At 45.7% G+C, this 21949-nt stretch overlaps 1 protein-coding gene across 3 annotated transcripts in view; it reads left to right on the top strand.

The window, feature by feature from the left end:
* The window catches only part of jag2b (jagged canonical Notch ligand 2b), a 185388-nt gene that overhangs the window by 92333 nt on the left and 71106 nt on the right, over positions 1 to 21949 (top strand). For all 3 annotated transcript variants that reach the window (XM_055640249.1, XM_055640248.1, XM_055640250.1), the window contains 2 exons: positions 14974 to 15228; positions 17825 to 17885. In XM_055640249.1, coding sequence (XP_055496224.1) covers positions 14974 to 15228; positions 17825 to 17885 — 316 coding nt within the window. The remainder of the gene's footprint in view (positions 1 to 14973; positions 15229 to 17824; positions 17886 to 21949) is intronic.

Below are 21949 nucleotides of genomic sequence, written 5' to 3'. Positions count from 1 at the left end.
TTTCCACAGAGGGTAGCGGTGTCTGGACTGCGCTGCCAGGGGTGGTGGTAGAAGCAGATATGAGGGCAACATTTAAGAGGCTCTAAGATAGACAGGGACATGGATGTGCTGGGAATGGAGGGATATGGATCACGTGCAGGCAGATGGGATTAGTTTAACTTGACATCATATGAAGCATGTTTAAGAAAGAACTCAGATGCTGGAAAAATCAAAGGTAGACAAAAATGCTGGAGAAACTCAGCGGGTGAGGCAGCATCTGTGGACCCGAAACGTCACCTATTCCTTCCCTCCATAGATGCTGCCTTACCCGCTGAGTTTCTCCAGCATTTTTGTCTATCATGTATAAGCATGAACATTGTGGGCTGAAGGGCCTGTCCCAGTGCTGTACTGTACTTTATTCAATGATGGTGGGAGGTTGTGATGGTAGTGGGATGCATTAATGTGGTCGTTTCATTCTGAATGCCAGAAATAATATTACTGCAAGATGTACATGAGACATGTTCAGTTTCACATTTTTTATTTGGCAATAACTTTTATTAAATCTTGCTAAAAAGGCCTTTGATCTTGATGACAGATTTATGATGTGCCACTTATCAAGTATCTTTTGGAACGCCCTGTTTGACATCCATTGCATTTTCATCCTCATCCTCGTGTTACTTCATCTCAACATTAACAAGTTAGTCGGACATGATTTGTTTTTTAACAAATCCATGCTGGCATGCTGTAATTGTCCACATTTGTTCCAGTAATGTGTTTCTGTGTCTGATTATTGATTCCAGGACAATACTTAATTGCTGAGGTTAAGTGATGTGGTGTATGGTTGTTTGTTGGATTTGTTGAACAACTTTAGACTTTAGAGATACAGCAAGGAAACAGGACCTTCGGCCAATGAGTCCATGCCGACCAACTATACACTAACACTATCCTATACACTAGGGAGAATTTTACAATTTAATTTTTTTTAACCGACACACCTGACATCTTTGGAGTGCGGGAGGAAACTATAATGCTCGGAGAAAACCCACGCGGACACCGGGAGAACGTACAAACTCTGTACAGACAGCACCCATAGTCAGGATTGGACCCTGGGTGTCTGGCGCTGTAAGGCAGCAACTCTACCGCTGCGCCACCGTGCCACCCCCTACAAGCTTGTGACTTTTATAAATTCCTGATCTCAGACTCCATCTCTGAATCTATAGATGTTGGGAAAAGCACAAAGTGCTGGAGTAACTCAGAGGGTCAGGCTGAGACTGAAGAAGGGTCCTGAGCCAAAATGTCATCTATCAATGTTCTTCTGAGATGCTGCTTGACCTGCTGAGTTAGTCCAGCATTTTGTGTATCACTCATTGGTCATATTTTTTTTTTTTTCTGCTCTTAACCCTTAGTAATTCATTGAACTGCAGTCTCAGTATGAATTTACATGGTCTCTGGCTAATGCATTTCCATGTTAGAGAAGAGATCTCCCATTGGTTCGTTCGCTCGTGTGTCAGACGACGTGTAGCTCGTCACGAGGAGGCCTCTGTCATGATCCCCCCCTTTTGGTTAAGTCATAGTTCTACCTGCTAAACTTTAATTCCAGATTATGTGGACCACATTTGTTCTATTCCATTAGAGTTGGTCCTCAGTAATTCCTGCTGAGTGAGCTGTATAATTTTCCATAGCTGTTGTAAAGTTTATAGATTCATAGTTATATAGATGGATGTAACCCCTTTGGCCCAACACCCATGTTAACCAAGATGTCTATCCATTTGTCTGTGTTTAGCCCATATCCCTCTTTACTTTTCCTATCCAGTTACCTGTTCATTCATTAAAACACTGTAACTGTACCCACCGCTACCACTTCCTCTGGCAGCTCGTTCCATATATCCCACTGTGGGAAAAACTTTCCCCTCTGGTCCCATTTAAATCTCTTCCCTCTCACCTTAAACCCATGCCCTCTTATCTTCGACTCACCTACCCAGGGAAATGACTGTAACTGTATAATAATTTTATAAACCACTATAAGGTCACCCCTCCTTTGTTCTACGAAAAACAATCCCAACCTAACCGATCTCTCTTTAACTGAAACCCTCCAGTCTGGGCAACATCCTTGTGAATCCTTTCTGTATCCTTTGCATCTTCTGCATCCTGCATTCAGCTTAATCACATCCTTCCTACAACATGATGACCAGATTTAATGTATGATATAATATCGTCGTTTCCCACACACTCCCCCACTGGACCTCTGGCTCACTACTCGGGATGGACACTGTACATACAGTGACTGCGCATAGTACTCCAAGTGTGTGTCCTCAGCAAAATTTTCTAAAGGCTCATCATTACTTTCTATCTCTTGTGCTCAGTGCCCCGGCCGATGAAAGCAAGGGTTACACTGTCTCCCTCACCACATGTTTACCACATGGTAGTTTGTATGTTTCCTGTGAGGTGCTTCGTGTTTGCATGTACTGAGGGAGGTGTAATCCATCAGCACCTCCTGCTTCCTGCACAGTTTGTGTTTCAGCAAGATCGCTCAACCTCCAGGTTTCATTACATCCCGGGTCCGTGCACAAACACAGAAAGACAGAGTTACAGGGAGCACACAACAGTACAGCACAAAAAATAATTAGGCCCTTCGGCCCATCTTTTCAACCCACAAAGATTAGCTGCTATACTATAAAGATTAGTTGACTTACCTAATTTCCTCAATGGAGGCACAAGGAACTGCAGATGCTGGAATCTTGAGCAAAACGTGAAGTGCTGGAGTCATTCAATGGGTCAGGTAGCATCTGTGGAGGAAATGGATAGGCAACGTTTTGGGTCAGGGCCCTTCTTCAGAAGACTTAAGTCTGAAGAAGGGTCCCGAACCGAAGTGTTGCCTGTCCATTCCTACCAGAGACACTGCCTGACCCATTGAGAGTTACTCCAGCACTTTGTGCTTTGACCAATTTACAAAGATGTCTCTTTGAGAAGACATCGTAGAATATCAAGAATCCACTTGGATGGCAGAGGTCCAGAATGCAGCATGATCAATGTGTTTAATGTTTCCTTATAAGCAACCGCCGAGACAATGTAGTGGAATTTAAAGTTCTTCAGGTTGTCGAGATAAATCAATGTGGGATATTTTTTACACCAGAACGTGTTGAATTCTTGATTGATTGGATTGAATGATGCAACATGGAAACGAGCCCATCGACCCATCGAGTCCAGCCGATCATCGATCACTCATCACACTAGTTCTATGTTGCCCCACTTTGCATCCTCTCCCTACACACAAGGGACAATTAACAGAGGCCAATTAACCTACAAACCCACATGTCTTTGGGATGTGGGTGGAAACCCATGCAGTCACAGGGAGAATGTGCAAACTCCATACAGACAGCACCCGGGGTCAGGATCGAACCCCCTCAATTATTTTTTTCCTGTAGTGCGCCATTTTGTGCATTATTAGATTAAAATATGGTGCCAGTGGTCTATAAAAAGGAAGGGAGACTAAAGACCAGAACAGAACAAACAACCTTTTGTATCTTGTCCAGGAACTTTGCCCATTTAAATAATTTCATTTGCAAACCTTGATAACAGTAAGCATCTTTGAAAATTATTCTTCATTAAGTGTTCCAAACATCTAATATTATTTTCGGTGGGGCGAAGCGTAATCTTTCTGAATCATTAAATCATCTAACAATTCAGTTGTTAGATGATTTAATGATCCAGCACCAGTTGTCTGGCGTGAACTTTGTTGACTTGGGTGACTGGATGCAAACCTGGTGCTGATTCATGAGAGTTTGTCTGGCTGGGTGGTGGTTAGGTGCTGAAGTCATCATTAAAGGTGTTTATTTTAGTGTAGTTTTGTTTATTGTCGCGTGTACAGTGAAATGTTTTTTGATGCTTGCTATCCAGTCGTCGGAAAGACTATACGTGACTTTTAGACTTTAGAGAAAACAAGCCCTTCAGCTGACCGAGTCCACGCAGACCAGCGATCACCCCCTACACTAGCACTGTCCTCCACTCTAGGGACAATTTACAATTTCACCCGAAGCCGGTTAACCTGCACATCTTTGGAGAGTGGGAGGAAACCAGAGCACCCGGGGAAAACCCACGCAATCACAGGGAGAACGTACAAACTCCATACAGACAGCATCCATAGGCTGGATCAAACCCGGATTTCTGGTGCTGTAAGGCAGCAACTCTACCACTGTGCCACCATGCCACCTTTCATAAAAATAAATGGAACATCTTGGTCGGCATGAAGGAGTTGGGCTGAAGGGCCTTTTTCCATGCTGCATGATTCTCCGAACTGGCGTAGGAAAGGTTATGACGAACCTTTAGTGAAATGGGTTCAGGGAGGAGGCTGGTCATCAAGGAGCTTAAAAGAAAAAGGAAGCTTTCAAAATAAAAAGCGTTGAATAGTCTTGATAATTACAGAACAAAGTTATGAAAGGAGATTTTTATCACTCCAGCCGTTTAGTCAATGGTATTATGCTGGATTCAATTTCCAAGAACACCAGCTGCTAGATACCTGAGCAAGTTCTGGATCAGACAAAGCTTTAAAAAGGAACAGGATTAGTACCTGTCAGAGGGGGATTGATGGTTTGTGTAATATTAATAGATGTGTTTAAGCAAGGGAGGTGACCACTCAGCCTTGCAAGCCTGTGCCAGCTCTTTCATTTATCCATTAGTCCCAGTCTTCCTTGCTCACTCCTCCTGAAAGAATCTCTTTCTGCCACCCTTGCACCCAGCGTGACCCGATCATAAAACCCGTTGTAGAAACAAGGATATCTGATCGTAAAACTCGCTGTTTTTTTAATACCATTCTATGTTGCATATTGCCTTATTTAGAATGTTTTTAAAGATTTGAGGAAGGCTGTCAGACTTGAAGGCTAATGTGAGGAAGTAGACACAAGGAACTACAAATACTGCTTTACAAAAATAGACACAAAGTACTGGAGTAACTCAGCAGGTCAGCCAGCATCTCTGGTGATTATGAATGGGTAAAGTTTTGCATCAGGACCCTTCTTCAGACAGGTCCCTACTGTATACTTTTGACAGACTCCACAGGAAGGTTGTTAAAGGTAATACAGTGGGATATAGTTTAATCCGAGGTGTTACACTTTGGGAGTTGGGAATGTGAGGGGAATGTATACAGTTGATGGCAAGACCCTTAAAGTATTGATATGCTGAGAGAGACTGTGGTTTAGATCCATTACTCTGAAAGGAGATAGCGTGGTAAAGAAGGCGGATGGATTGCTGGCCTTCATTGGTTATGGCATTCTATAAGAATCAGTAAGTCATGTAGCAGCTCTTTAGGACTTTGGTTAGCCTGCATCTGGAGTATTGCTTGGCGTTCTGGTTACAAGAGGGATAAGCAGACTTTGGAGAGGGTGCAGAAAAGTTCTACTAGAATGCTGCAGGAAAGAACTGCAGATGCTGGTTTAAACTGACGATAGACCCAAAAAAACTGGAGTAACTCAGCGGATTAGACAGCATTTCTGGTGAAACGGAATAGCTGACGTTTTGGGTTGAGACCTTTCTTCAGACTGAAGTCACCTATTCCTTTTCTCCAGAGATGCTGTCTGACCTGCTACTCCAGCGTTTTGTGTCTATCTGTACGAGAATGCTGTCTGTGCATGGGGGGTATCAGCTACAAGGAGAAGTTGGGCAAACTTGGAATAAAAAGGAACTGCAAATGCTGTTTTACACTAAAGATGCTGGAGTAACTCAGCGTGTCAGGCAACATCTCTGGAGAACATGGATAGGTGAAGTTCAGGTCGGGATCCTTCTTCAGACCGACTCCCTCTGATTTCTTTAGACTGAATTTCTCAGACTTATCAAACTGAAAGGGTTCCGACCCGAAACCTCACCTATCCATTTTCTCCAGAGATGCTGCAAGACCCGTTGAGTTACTCCAGCAAAGGGGTGACAGGACTTCAGTCGGGGTGGCCTCTGCTCTCTGCTCTCTGCTGATAGCCTGATGGAGGAGGTGATTTGGGTCCATGGCACAACGAGATAGTGCCAGAGTTGCTGCTTGCCTTCGGATCCCTGCAGGCGGAATGCCCGCAAGTATAGGGAGCTGCTCGACTGGAGTAGGTTGAAGGCACCCAGTGATGGTTCGCAAGGTGCTGTTCAGGCTCGAGTGCTGTGAGGCAGCAACTCTACCGCTGTGCCACTATCATATATGGGGGTTGATTTATTCCGAGGGCCTTGGGAGATGTCTCCCAAGAGACGTTTGGAATTGCAGGTGCCAGAATACAGAGCAAAAACACACGGCCGGGGGAACTTGGAGGGTCGAGCAGGATCATAGACATCTCACGGCTGCAGCAACCTCATTTCACAGCAAAAAAGAAAATTATAGGTTTGTAATCCCTAATGAAGAATAGGGAGAGACAGCTGAGGGTTTGACAGAAACTTGTAAAATCTTTTCTGACATTGCCAGATTGAAAGGTAGATAATGTGGGATCTTGTAGTCAAGAACAATAAGGCAGGTAATTTCCCTTTCTCTGTCCCCTTCCACCTATATTCCTTTCTCTGGCTTCACATTTCATGTCTCTTCTATCCTTGCCTCCTTATGTCTCATTTGTTGTTTTTTCCCATCTCTGGCCTTTGTCGAACCATCTGCCATTCAAACCACCCCCCCGCCCCCCCTCCGCCCAACCTATCACTTACCAAGAAAGGACACAAAGTGCTGGAGTAACTAAGTGGATCAGGCAGCATCGGTGGAGAACATGGGTAGGCAATGTTGTACAAACTTCTACAATTGTCAATCATGTACATGGCAAGATTAGCAAGTTTGCTAATGATACAAAAGTGGGTGGTATTGCAGATCGTGTAGATGGTTGTGAAAAAAATCAGCAGGATCTTGATCGATTGGCCAAGTGGGCTAAGGAGTGGTTGATGGAATGGTTGATACAGAGAAATGTGAGATGTTGCATTTTGACAATAGACAATAGACAATAGGTGCAGGGGTAGGCTATTTGGCCCTTCGAGCCAGCACCGCCATTCAATGTGATCATGGCTGATCATCCCCAATCAGTACCCCGTTCCTGCCTTCTCCCCATATCCCCGGACTCCGCTATCTTTAAGAGCCCTATCTAGCTCTCTCTTGAAAGCATCCAGAGAATGTGCCTCCACCGCGCTCTGAGGCAGAGAATTCCACTCACCACTCTCGGTGAGAAAAAGTGTTTCCTAGTCTCCGTTCTAAATGGCTTACTCCTTATTCTTAAACTGTGGCTCCTGGTCTGGACTCATCCAACATCGGGAACATGTTTCCTGCCTCTGGTGTGTCCAAGCCCTTTTGGGAAGTGTAACATGGGCAGGACTTACACAGTGAATTGTAGAGCTCTGGAGAGTGTTGTAGAGCAGCAGGATCTAGAAATGCAGGTATATAGTTCCTTGAATGTAGAGTTGCAGGCGGTTAAAAAGGCTTTTGGCACATTGGCCTTCATCGATTAGAGTATAGAAGTTGGGAGGTCATGTTGCAGTTGTAGAAGACGTTGGTGAGGCCACATTTAGAGTATTGTGTTCAGATCTGGGCACCATGTTATAGGAAATATGTTGTCAAGCTGGTAAGGGTTCAGAGAAGATTTACATGGATTTTGCCAGGACCCGAGTTTGAATAGGCTGGGAGTCCATTCCATGGAGCGCTGGAGGATGAGGGGAGATCTTATAGAAGTGTATAAAATCATGAGAGGAATAAATTGGGTAAATGCGCAGAGTCTTTTGCCCTGAGTAGGTGAATCGAGGACCAGAGGACATAGGCTTAAAGTGAAGGACAAAAGATTTAATAGGAATCCGAAGGGTAACTTTTTCACCCAAAGGGTGGTGTGTGAATGGAACGAGCTGCCAGTGGAGGTAATTGGGGATGGGTCAATCACAACATTTAAGAAACAGACAGGTACATGGATATGACAGGTTTGGAGGGATATTGGCAAAAAGCAGGCAGGTGGGACCAGTGTAGCTGGGACGTATTGGCCAATGTGGGCAAGTTGGGCTGAAGGGCCAGTTTCCACACTGTATGACTACGACTCTGATCAGAAGAATGGTCCCGATTTGAAATGTCACCTATTCATGTTCTCCACAGATGCTGCCTGACCCGCTGAGTTACTCCAGCAGTTTGTATCTTTTTAAGGCAGGTAGCTCCCAGCCAGTGAGTCGGGTGACAGTAGAGAAATCATTGGGAAAACATCAGAGGGACAGGATAAATCTGTACTGGAGAGGCTGGGATTAATCAGGGGTAGTCAGCGGGGACATCCTGTCCAACTAATTCAATTGCATTTTTCAAAGAGGTGACTAAGTATATCGTTGTGGATTGTGCAATTGATGTAGTCTGTGTGGACTGTGTGGACTTCTGTGAGACTTTGACAAAGATAAAAGCCCTGGAGATCCAAGTCAATTTAGCAAATTCTATCGACAGTCAGAACCCTTTTCCCAGGATAGAAACATCAAATATTAGAGGGCATAGCTTTAAGGTAAGAGAGGCAAAGTTGATAGGAGGCGTGGCGGGCACAGAGGGTGGTGGGTGTCTGTCTGCAATGTGCTGCTGGGGTAGTGGTGTGGGCAGATACAATAGTAATTCAGCGTGGAAACGGGCCCAACTTGCCCACACCAACCAACATGTCCCATCTACACTAGTCCCACCTGCCTGCGTTTGGCCCATATTCCTCTTAACCTATCCTGCCTATGTTCCTGTCTAACTGTTTCTTAAACATTGCGATAATACCTGATGGTGCTTGTGATGTTTTTCGATAGGCACATGGATATGCCGGAATCGATGCTATTGAGATATAGATTGTTGGTATTTTTTGTGAATCGTGAGGATGGCAGTTTTCAGGAACAGAATGATATTGATGTGTTGTAAAAATGGGCAGAGAAATGGCAGGTGGAATTTAATCCAGAGTTAGCGAGCTCTTGCATTTTGGAAGTATCTTGCTAGGGTAATCACAATGAATGGTAGGATCTGGCATTGGAGAACAGAGGATTTTGTTGTACATGTTTATGGATCCCTGAAGGCAACAACAATGGTAGGTTGATGGTGAATAAGGAAAATGGGATATTTGCCTTCAATAGGTGGGGCACAGAATACTGACGGGTATGTGGAATGAACTGCCAGAGGAGATGAGTTTGGCAGGTAATTCAAAGGCACTTGGATAGGTATTGGATAGGAAAGGTTTAGTGGGATTATGGGCCAAATGCAAGCAAATAGCACTTTCTTAGGTGGGGCAACCTGGTCGGCATGGACGAGTTGGGCTGAAGGGCCTGTACCGATACTGTATTGTAGACACAAAAGCTGGAGTAACTCAGCATCTCTGCAGAGAAGGAATGGGTGACTTTTGGGTCGAGACCCTTCTTCAGACCGTACTGTATGTCTCCAGCTGTATGACTCTGGCTGTATGTCGCTGGCTGTATAACTGACTCACTCGTATGACTCTAGCAGGGAGGTTATGATACAACAGGTTATAGAACAAAAACTGTTCATTGTAGCTTGGGGCACGTGACAATAAACTAAACTAAACTAAACTAGTTGTTTAAGAAAGAGCTGCAGATGCTGGAAAAATCGAAGGTAGACAAAACTGGAGAAACTCAGCGGGTGAGACAGCATCTATGGAGCGAAGGAATGGGTGACGTCTCGAGTCGAGACCCTTCTTCAGACTGATGCAGGGGTGGGGGCGGGGGGCGGGAAGAAGAAAGGAAGAGGCGGAGACAGTGGGCTTGTGGGAGAGCTGGGTAGGGGAGGGGAAGGAGGGAGAAAGCAAGGACTACCTGAAATTGGAGAAGTCAATGTTCATACCACTGGGGTGTAAACTGCCCAAGCGAAATATGAGGTGCTGCTCCTCCAATTTGCGGTGGGTCTCACTCTGGCCATGGAGAAGGCCCAGGACAGAAAGGTCGGATTCGGAATGGGGGGGGGAGTTGAAGAGCTGAGCCACCGGGAGATCAGGTTGGTTATTGATTCGCAATTGGAGTCCAGTGTGTAGTTGTGGTCGCCACTCTTGGAGCGATGTGACTGCACCACACTGGAGCAGGATGGGGTCTGGAGTAGAGCATTACACATGTAAGGAGAGACTGGGTCTGTTTGTTGTGGGGTGACTGATGGTATGGCATGGCCAAGGTGGGTGGTTAGAAACCTTTCATAAGTGATAGGAGAAGAATTTGGCCATTTGACCCACCAAGTCTACTCCACCATTCAATCATGGCTGATCTAGCTCTCCCTCCTAACCCCATTCTCCTGCCTTCTCCCCATAACCCCTGACACCCGTAATAATCTTCCCCCGTGTTTTCCCCTGGGCCAGACTTTGTCTGTGACCCCAGGCATGGCTTTAAGCCAAAAGGTCAGAGTTTGAAGGGACTGGAGAAATGTTTTCACTCAGAATCTGATTAAATTGGGGAACTCACTGCCTGGGGGGTGGGGGGGCTGTGGAAGCAGGGAGACTCAAAATATTGAATAAATATTTTGGTGAGCCCTTGAAATGAGATAGTTCTGAAGGCTGGGTAGAGCACGGTAGTAGGTGGTGCACAAAGCAAGGCATGGAGTGTGAGACATAGTGAGGCTTGATTTTTGTGCAGCATCGCTCGATCTTTGGGGAAGAGGGGGGAAACCTGATGGTTGTATTAATTATGCAAGAAGCCTTAATTGGAAATATGGCTTTGTTCCAATCCAGGCTACGCTCTGTTGTCTGTGATCCTCAATTGTTCAACGGCACTTTATCGTAACATGTACCATATACAGTGAAGTAAGTGCGTGGTTTAGCATACAAAAACGTCTCCACTTTAAGAGGCCACGTGCAAATTGGAGGAACAGCACCTCATATTTCGCTTGGGCAGCTTACAACCCAGCAGTATGAACATTGATTTCTCTAATTTCAAGTAATCCCTCTCTTCCCCTCCCCTCCCCTCCCCCACCCTAGTTGTCCCGCTTATTCCACTGTTCGTATCCCTGTATCCCTTGGTTATTACCTCTTCGCCAGCCAACATTGGGTCATTGTGGGCTCCACCCTTCCTTGGTCATCTGTTACCGGCCCTGATTTGTTCTGGCCTTTCCCTACCTCCACCTAGGTACCCTCTACTTTCATTCTGAAAAAAGAGTCCCGACCCAAAATGTTTCCTATTCCTTTTCTCAGTATCAATAGACAATGGACAATAGGTGCAGGAGTAGGCCATTCGGCCCTTCGAGCCAGCACTGCCATTCAATGTGATCATGGCTGATCATCCACAATCAGTACCCCGTTCCTGTCTTCTCCCCATATCCCTTGACTCCGCTATCTTTAAGAGCTCTATCTAGCTCTATCTAGAAAGCATCCAGAGAACCGGCCTCCACAGCCTTCTGAGTCTGACTCCACTATCCCGTGGAGTCTTTGAGGCAAAACGGGTCCCATTGATGAGCGGGTCCTTGGTCGAGTCCCTGCATGGGAATTGGGTGACCACGGGAAGGAATATGGAGACTCGTTGTTTATTGCATTTGTTCAGGCCACACAACCGTTGAAATGTGCGGCGCTCTTAAATCAGTCTCCCCCACCAGTCGGGTGTGGTGTGCCTGGCTGTCTTGAGAAAATAACAAGCTCCAATCCTTGTTTTGTTTCACAATTCCTTAGTATTTCCGTTCTGGCTGAAAGGAAAAAAAAACCCTTCTCAGCAGAACTTCCTGGAAATTTTGTTGAAAAACTCGAAACAATGTCTTGTTATCAAATAATAGTCCCCAGTTACTCCCTCATTTGTAAGGTTTGCACTCTTGATGTTGATGGGAATTTTGAATTTCTTTGGTTATTGAGTAGTAACTCCACTCAAAAACCAGAAATCTGTACCTTCCTTTTGCTCAGGTATTTTATTTAATTCACATGTTTAATCGATAATGTTTTATTATTAATGTTTAATGTTTTATCTGTCATTCCTAACTGTCACTGTACGTCATGTTGTCACTTGCGGACGGAGCACCAAGGCAAATTCCTTGTATGTGAATACTTGGCCATTAAATGTATTCATTAATTAATTCATTCGTCAAAACCTCTGTCTTGTCATTCCTAATGTTCGGGGCATTGAGTATAAGAGTCAACAAGTCCTGATGCAGCTTTATAGGACTCTGGTTAGGCTGTATTTGGAGACCACACCCGGAGTATTGTGTGCAGTTTTGGTCCCCTAATATGAGGAAGGACATTCTTGCTATTGAGGGAGTGCAGCGTACGTTTACAAGGTTAATTCCCGGGATGGCGGGACTGTCATATGCTGAGAGAATGGAGCAGCTTGGCTTGTACACTCTGGAGTTTAGAAGGATGAGAGGGGATCTCATTGAAACATATAAGATTGTTAAGGGCTTGGACACGTTAGAGGCAGGAAACATGTTCCCGATGTTGGGGAAGTCCAGAACCAGGGGCCACAGTTTAAGAATAAGGAATAAGCCATTTGGAACGGAGAAGAGGAAACACTTTTTCTCACAGAGAGTGGTGAGTCTGTGGAATTCTCTGCCTCAGAGGGCGGTGGAGGCAGGTTCTCTGGATGCTTTCACGAGAGAGCTAGATAGGGCTCTTAAAAATAGCAGTCGGGATATGGGGAGAAGGCATGAACAGGGTACTGATTGGGGATGATCAGCCATGATCACATTGAATGGCAGTGCTGGCTGGAAGGGCCAAATGACCTACTCCTGCACCTATTGTCTATAAGGTATGCAGTTCTGGTTGCCCCCATTACAGGGAAGATATGGAGAGGGTGCAGAGGAGGTTTACCAGAACGCTGCCTGGATCAGAGGGTTTCGGCTACAGGGAGAGTTTGGACAGACTTGGATTGTTTTCTCTGAAACATCGGAGGTTGAGGGGTTAGAATATATAAAATTATGAGAGGCATAGATAGGGTGGACAGACGTTTTTCCCCGTGGTGGACATTTCCAACACTAGAGAACATGCATAACTTTATGAAGGAACTGCAGAAGCTGGAAAAATCAAAGGTAGATAAAAATGCTGGAGAAACGGGTGAGGCAGCAAGTATGAAGCGAAGGAATAGGTGATGTTTTGGGTCGGGACACTTCTTCAGACTGATGTGGGGGTGGGCACCCCCTCCCCCCACCCCCACATAGGTCTGAAGAAAGGTCGAGATATAAGCAGCCTCACCTGCTGAGTTTCTCCAGCATTTTATCGACCTTATACATAACTTTAAGGTGAGAGGAGCAAAGTTTAAAGGAGATGCGCAGTTTTATTTTACACAGAAGGTGGCAGGTGCCTGGAACACGCCACCAGGTGTGGGGTGGTGGAACCAAATACAATAGTGATGTTTAAGAGCCCTTTAAATAAGCACATAGATATGCCGGGAATGGAGGGATGTGGATCACGTGCAGGCTGAGGAGGTTAGTTTAACCTGGCATCATGTTCAGCACAGACATTGTGGGCCGAAGGGCCTGTTCCTGTGCTGTATGCCATCTACTCTTTGACATTTACGTCCTGGGGACAAAGGGTTCTGAACATCTACCCTATCTGTGCCTAATAATTTTCTATATTTCTATCAGCTGTTCCTTCAACCAATATTCAGAGAAAACAGCCCATGGCTGTCCATCTTTTCCTTCAAACTATTACACTCTAATCCAGTACCTTCCATGTCTGGCCTGTCAATAATCCAGTGGATATAGAAACATAGAAACATAGAAATTAGGTGCAGGAGTAGGCCATTCGGCCCTTCGAGCCTGCACCGCCATTCAATATGATCATGGCTGATCATCCAACTCAGTATCCCGTACCTGCCTTCTCTCCATACCCCCTGATCCCCTTAGCCACAAGGGCCACATCTAACTCCCTCTAAAATATAGCCAATGAACTGGCCTCAACTACCCTCTGTGGCAGAGAGTTCCAGAGATTCACCACTCTCTGCATGAAAAAAGTTCTTCTCATCTCGGTTTTATTGTTTTATGTCATATGCCTCGATACCGAACAAGGACATTCTTACTTGCAGCAGCACAAAAATATGTAAACATAACACCCTGTAAACACCAGGGCCCCCTTTACCTCTAAGGAGAGCTGGAAAGCCATGTGAAAGAGGAGCAAATGTTGATGGGATTAGTTGGACCAGTTTTGTGTTTAAGGTGAGAGGAGAAAGATTTAATAGGAACCTGAGGGACAGTGTTTTCACACAGAGAGTGGTGGGGTATGGAACGAACTACCAGAGGGGGTATTCGAGCAGGTACCATTAACACACTTGGACAAGTATATGGATAGGAAAGGTTTAGGGGGATTTGGGCCAAATGCTGGAAAATGGGATGAGCTTAGCTGGAGCATCTTGGTCAGCATGGGTGCAATGGGCCGAAGGGCCTGTTTCAGTGATGTATGACTCTGGGACTGGCTTGATGGGGCATCGATGGGCTGGGCTGAAGGGCCTGTTTCCATGCTGTATGACTCAATAGGACTTGCTTAGATGGGGCATCTTGCTCAACATGGGAGCGTTCGGTCTAACGGTTAGTTTCCATGCTGGATGACTCTGAATTAGAAATAGACAATGGGTGCAGGAGTAGGCCATTAGGCCCTTCGAGCCAGCACCGCCATTCAATGTGATCATGGCTGATCATCCCTAATCAGTACCTCGTTCCTGCCTTCTCCCCATATTCCCTGACTCCGCTATCTTTAAGAGCCCTATCTAGCTCTCTCTTGAAAATATCCAGAGGACCGGCCTCCACTGCCCTCTGAGGCAGAGAATTCCACAGACTCACAACTCTCTGTGTGAAAAAGTGTTTCCTCATCTCCGTTCTAAATGGCTTACCCCTTATTCTTAAACTGGTTCTGGACTCCCCCAACATCAGGAACATGTTTCCTGCCTCTAGCGTGTCCAAATCCTTAATAATCTTATATGTTTCAATAAGATCCCATCTCATCCTTCTAAACTCCAGAGTGCACAAGCCCAGCCGCTCCATTCTCTCAGCATATGACAGTCCCGCCATCCCGGAATTAACCTGGTGAACCTGCGCTGCACTCCCTCAATAGCAAGAATGTCCCTGCTGTCAGGTGACGGAGATTGTGTTTTCTTCTCTCCCAGGTGAAGGGCAGCTCATCGAGCGGTGTGCTCAGACGGGGATGATCAACCCAGGAGGTTCATGGATGACTTTCCAGCACAACGGGGCGGTGTCCCACTTTGAGTACAGCATCCGCGTGAGGTGTGAAGACCACTACTACGGCACCGGCTGCAAGAAGCTCTGCCGGCCCCGCGATGACTTCTTCGGCCACTCGCTGTGCGACCAGAATGGGAACAAGATCTGTATGGAAGGCTGGATGGGCGATGAGTGCAAGAAAGGTAAGAGGTTCTTTGTGTGGCAACAGGGCAGCACTATGGCGCAGCGGGTGGAGCTGCTGCTTCACGGCCCCAGAGACCCGGGTTCGATCCTGATCTTGGGTGCTGTTGCGTGTGGAGTTTGCAAGTTCTCCCTGGAACCCCGTGGGTTTCCTCCAGGCGCCCTGGATTCCTACCTCATCCTAAAAACGTGCAATTTTGCAGGCCCTCTGTAAATTGCCCCTAGTGTGTCGAGAGTGGATGAGAAAGTTGGATAATATAGAACTAATGTGAACGGATGATTGATGGTCGGCGTAGACACAGATTGATAGTGGAGTGGCCAGGAAGAATATCTGCCATCGTTACATCCACCCTACATGTCAGAGGGTGGTGGGGAATGGACGGAAATCCTGGGGTGGGGGTTTCCTGTCCCCACCATGTTTTGAGTGGTGGGGAACAATATTTTGTGACCTGGGCGCTCCAGACAGTCCCAGGTCGGCTCGCTTACCCCAGGACTGGCTGTAGCACCCAGGTCGGCTCGCCTGCCCCACATTCCAAAAACGTGCAGGCTTGTAGGTGTTAAGTACTTCGGTAAATTGTAAATTGGCCCTAGTGTGTTGGATGGTGCTAGTTTACGGGGTGATTGCTGGTCGGCGCGGACACGGTGGACCAAAGGACCTGCAGTTCCCAGGTCACCTGCGCGCCCAGGTCAGCTCACCTGCCCCGGGATTGGCTGTAGCGCCCAAGTCGCGAAAACTAATTGTCTACGAGCTGGATGATTTTAGGATACGTGCCGCATCCGCCCATGGGCCGTAGGTTGCCAACCCCTGTCATAGATGTCAGGCCTCATCGTGTCCCCCCCCCATGGTTTATAAGCGATTTCCGCCCATGGTAACCTGGATCCTGCTGCCAGGGCTGGTGGTGGTGGCATATACAATAGTGGCATTTAAGAGATTTTTGGATAGGCATATGAACATGTAAGGCATAGGGAGATATGGATTATGTACAGGCAGATAAGAGTTGATCGGGAATCATGCAGAAACAAAGAAACAAAGAAATGCAGATGCTGATTTAAACCATGGACACAAAGTACTGGAGTAATCCAACGGGTCATTTTCCAATGTTCTCTCAACTCTGGATCAGTTCCTATGGAATGGAGGGTAGCCAATGTAACTCCACTTTTTAATAAAGGAGGGAACGAGAAAACGGGGTATTATAGACCAGTTATCTTACATCGGCAGTAGGGAAGATGCTGGATTCGATTATTAAAGATGTTATAGCAGTGCATTTGGAAAGCAGTGACGGGATCGGTCAAAGTCAGCATGGATTTATGAAAGGGAAATCATGTTTGACTAATCTTCTGGAATTTTTTGAGGATGTAACGAAGAATGGATAAGGGAGAGCCAGTGGATGTGGTGTATCTGGATTTTCAAAAAGCCTTTGACAAGCACCCACACAAGAGATTAGTGTGCAAAATTAGAGCACGTGGTATTGGGGGTAATGTACTGATGTGGATAGAGAACTGGTTGGCAGACAGGAAGCAAAGAGTAGGAATTAACGGGTCCTTTTCAGAATGGTAGGCAGTGAGTTGTGGGGTGCCGCAAGGCTCGGTGTTGGGACTCCAGTTATTTACAATATATATTAACGATTTAGACAAGGGTATTAAATGTGACATCTCCAAGTTTGCGGATGACACAAAGCTGGGTGGCAGTGTGAGCAGCGATGAGGATGCTATGAAGCTGCAGGATGACTTGAATAGGTTCGGTGAGTGGGCAGATGCATGGCAGATGCAGTACAGGAAGGCAGATTATTATTTGAATGGTGTCAGATTAGGAGAAGGGGAGTGTGTTTGTACATCAGTCACTGAAAGTAAGCATGCAGGTACTCCACACGCATGCAGTCCTAGGAGCTCGGATTCAGCCGCGGGACTGACTTACTTACCATCACCCGGCGGGGTCACAACATTGGAAGCCTGGATTGCCTCAGCGCAGAGGGAGAACAAGGACGGAAGAGACAAAGACTTTAAGACTTTTGACAGTGAGGAGGTGCCTGGTGAACTCACTGTGATGGATGTTAAATTTGTGTTTATTGTGTGTTTTTGTTATTTTATTTTATGTATGACTGCAAGGCACGAAATTTCGTTCAGACCAAAAAGTCTGAATGACAATAAAGGATACTTTGACTTTGACTTTGACTAGATTTAGCTCTTAGGGCTAAACGAATCAAGGGATATGGGGAGAAAGCAGGAACAGGGTACTGATTTTAGATGATCAGCCATGATCATGTTGAATGGCGATGTTGGCTCAAAGGGCCAAATGGCCTATCCTGCACCTATTCTCTATGGTTCTAACGGGTCAGGCAGCATCTCTGGAGAAAAAGGATGGGTGATGTTTTGGGTCGGGACCTTTCTTCTTTATGAAGAAGGGTCCCGACCCGAAACATCACCAATCCTTCTTCACCAGAGATGCTGCCTGACCCATTCAGTTAGTCCAGCACTGGGTCAATCTTTGGCCTTGAATCATGTTTGATGGAAACATTGTGGGCCAAAGGGCCTGTTTTTGTGCTATTCTACGTTCAAAGAATGATGGATTGAAGAGTTTTCTGTTTTTATTAATTTCAGCTATATGTAAGCAGGGCTGTCATTCGATCCATGGAGAATGCGTTGTTCCTGGGGAATGCACGTAAGTGAACTGTTCACCCGTGGTTAATCTCTCTTTGTTAATGGATTCAATGTTATCGTAATGCTAAAGAAAGAATAATTGAGTATTTATATGCATTAAAAACCCATCTCTAAAATGGCCCATGGCTATTTTGAAAGCAATATTCTTTAATGCTAAGCTAAGTGGTTGATAGTTCCTGGTTGCTCTGAGTTCTGAGAGATCGACTGACGTTATGATCGAGTGCGATGCCTGAGGTCTGAGTCCATTTGGAAATGGAGTCTGAACTATCTTGGTCAGCAAGAATGAGATGGGCTGAACGGCTGGTTTCAGTGCTGTATGACTCTATGTAGTCTCTTGAACTCTTGATTAGTACGGGTGTCAGTGGTTATGGTGCAAAGGCAAGAGGATGTGTTGAGAAGGAAAGATAGATCAGCCGTGATTGAATGGCGGAGTAGACTCAATGGCCTAATTCTGTTCCTGGAATTTATGAACTTCTGCACTCCAGTAAGTTGTAGTCCCTTCACTTTTGTAAAGCTAGCGGCGACTGTGGAGGGCTCGGGAGGCCACGACCACGGGTGAACAACAGAGGAAGAGGACTGACTTTGGTGCCTTCCCTCACAGTGGGAAACTTTGATTCTGCTGTGTGGAGATGTTTTATGTTGGAGTCTATAGTGTGTTGTGTTTGTTCTTTATTTTATTTGTATGGCGGTATGGTGACCACACATTTCACTGTGCCAACTGGTACATGTGCCAAATAGCTAAATGTATCTTGTATCTTGTAATACAGAGCATGGTGCAATAATTGAGTTGGGGTGTTCCTGATCCGTAGAATGCTCACAGGAATACAATGAGTATGAGAGGAATAGACAGGATAGTTCAATTGTCACCTGTACCCAAAGGTACAATGAAATTTGATTTACCATATAGTCACACCAAAAAAAGCACCAAGCCACAATATTACATAAAGATTAGACATAATCAGCCACCACAGCGGCGTGTGAGAATCCCCAGGCACACAGCATCAGCGGAGACCCACAGCCATCAGAAGGAACCATTTTCCCAGGATGAACAAGATCAAATACTAGAGGGCGCAGCTTCAAGGTGAGAGGAACAATGTTTAAAGGAGATGTGCAGGGCAGGTTTACTTACACAGAGGGGGGTGATTCTGCAGTGGATAATGTCATCACTTGGTGCGGAGTAAGATGAAGTAAACAACAACGTGACGACTGACCCATTTAATCTATTTCTGGTACTGGTGGTGGGAACTTTGGCTTGAACTGCTGGACAGTTCCTATAACAGAACAAATAGAAACAACTTGTCTTAATATAGCGTTTCCTCCCAATGTGTTCCCTGCCAAATGAACTATTTTTGAATTGTATTTGCTGTCTGATTCTGTTGTTGAAGGTTACCATCTTTCCAAGTGAGACTTTGCTTCCCAATTGCCCCAAAATGTCATGGATTTTTAAAAATTATTTTACGCAAGTGGTTAGTGTATGAAAGTTCTATGGAACAAGCTGCCAGAGAAAGTAGTCGAGGCAGGTTCTATAACAACATCCATTCATATCAAATAACACACTTCATTTAAAATACACTTGGACAGGTATATAGGCAGTAAATGTTTAGAGACATATATATGTGTCAAACGGGAGCAGGTGGGTCTAGCTTAGATGGGGCATCTTGGTCGGCATGGACAAGCTGAGCCATTTCTGTGCTGTATGACTCTCTGACACTGACCTGGTACTAGTAGAGCGAGATACAATTCAGTAGGGTAGTACTGGTACAGATCAGGTCGGGGGGAGATTCCCCCCCACCATGGATACCATGTAATCCCGTGCTTCCTGCTCCATGGTCGGATAGTTGGAAACTAAACTGTCTCCGCCACCTGGTTCGCCAGGTGAGGAGGGGGCTGTGGACCCCCAGCAGGACCAAAAAGAAGACCTGTCCAAGGAAGGATGAGCTCCTAGCGAGCCAACGGCCATCCACACTTCAGTAGAAGTTGCGATCACTGTCGTACACGGCATTGTAAGGAATGATGATAAAGCACACATACACACACCAAAATCCTGTACTTCCAGCGGCGGAAGTCCGCAGGAACTGGAGGACGGAGATGTGTGGTGCGTCCGTCGCCGTTCCCATCGGAAACCAGCGCCACTGCGTCGCTAATGTCTTTGATGATGATGATGATTACAACAGACTACAGATGCTGTAATCTGAAGCAAGATAAACAAACTGGGTAGTCCATATCTGGAATGGGCTGCCAGAGGAAGCTATAGAAGCAGATACAATTACCACTTTAAAAATACATTTGGACAGATGTATGGATAGGAAGGGTCGAGAGGGCTATGGGCCAAATGCAAGCGAATTGGACTAACCCAGAATGCCAACATGGTTAGCATGACTAACGGTGGCCGAAGGGCATGTCTTCATGCCGTTTCGCTCTGACCCTGAACTGCTGTAGGAACTCGGTTGGTTAGGCATCATCTGGGGACTGAGAGGGATGGTTGCCGTTTCGGCTGGAGTTCCTCCAGCCTTTTTTTTTGCTTCCAATTCAGTAAGTGACAGAGCAAAGAAACAAACCGTTTGACAACACCGACCAAGAAGCCCCATCTACGCCAGTTCCATCAGCCCGCTTTTGACCCGTATCCCTCTAAACCTGCCCAAATGTCTTAGCTAGTGTGGACGGGGCATTCTGGCTGGTGAATCTTGAACAAGCGAATCTTGTGTGGATGTAAAAAAACTTCAACCGACTTTATTTGGAGCACGTTGAATTATCCTTTCCATCGTGCCCGTAATTCTCATCTCAGTGTAGTTTTGACTGAAAAGTAGATTACCCGGAGCATTCTGTAGATTATCTGAGCATACAGTGGCATACTGGCCAGGGTGTCAGCTTGCCCGATGGCAAGTGGGCCCCTGATGAAGTGATAGCAAATGATGGCAAGTGGGCCCCTGTTAAATGATAGCATTGTAGTTGTGGGTGGGCCCCTTTTGTCTCCTGGCAACCAATATTTTTAGACCCAGTCCGCCACTGGGAGCATACAAAATGGTTGACACATTTTCCACTTTATAGCTGTGATACTTTAAGAGTGAGTTTGTCGACCAACGATGTGTTGGTTTATTCCGATCAGGCCTTGTCTATTAAAAAGGAAGAGACTAAAAAGACTAAAGAGACTAAAGAAGAGGAGTTAATATTTGGGGTCAATGTGCTTTCATCAAAATTCCTGTTTTACTCTGAGGTGTCTAGCATTTACTTTTATTACTGTTTATTACTGTCACCTGTACTGAGGTGCAAATAAAAGCTTTGTTTTGCATGCTATTCAAACAGATCAGATAATACTTTACATAAATACAATCAAGTCCAACAGGTAGAGCAAAGGTGTAGAATATAGTTCTCAGCATTGTAGCGCATCAGTTCCACAGACAAAGTCCAATGTCCACAATGGGGTAGAGGTGAATCGGACAGTACCCTAGCTTATGGAAGGACCGTTCAATAGACTGATAACAGAGGGGAAGAAGCTGTTCCTGAGTCTGGTGGCGCGCGCTTTGAAACGTCTGTGCATTCTGCCGGATGGGAGAAAGGAGAGGAAGAATGACTGGACAAGTCTTTGATTCTTTTGGCTGATTTTCCAAGGCAACGTGAAGTGTAAATGGAGTCAATGGTGGGGAGTGTGGTCTGTGTGATGGACTGGGCGGCATCCACAACTGTAATTTCTTGCGCTCTCGGGCAAAGTGTTTCCAAACCAGGCTATGATGCAACCTGGCAGTGTGCTTTAGATGGTGCATCTGTATTATTCTTTTAAAAAATGACACAAAATGCTTGAGTAACTCAGTGGTTCAGGCAGCATATCTGGAGAACATGGATAGGTGACAATTCGGGCTGGGTCGCTTTTTCAGATTTATCGGTCTGAGGACGTATCTCGACCCGAGAGTCAGTGGATGTGCTGTAACTGGACTTTCAAAAAGCCTTTGACAAGCTCCCACACAAGAGACTAGAGTGCAAAATTAGAGCACATGGTATTGGGGGTAGGGTATTGACATGGATAGAGAACTGGTTGGCAGACAGGAAGCAAAGAGTAGGAATTAATGG

The sequence above is a fragment of the Leucoraja erinacea genome, chromosome 9, assembly GCF_028641065.1.
Source record: "Leucoraja erinacea ecotype New England chromosome 9, Leri_hhj_1, whole genome shotgun sequence".
Lineage (NCBI taxonomy): Eukaryota > Metazoa > Chordata > Chondrichthyes > Rajiformes > Rajidae > Leucoraja > Leucoraja erinaceus.
Note: the sequence above shows the minus strand (reverse complement) of the source record. Positions and strands in the feature narration are given on the sequence as shown.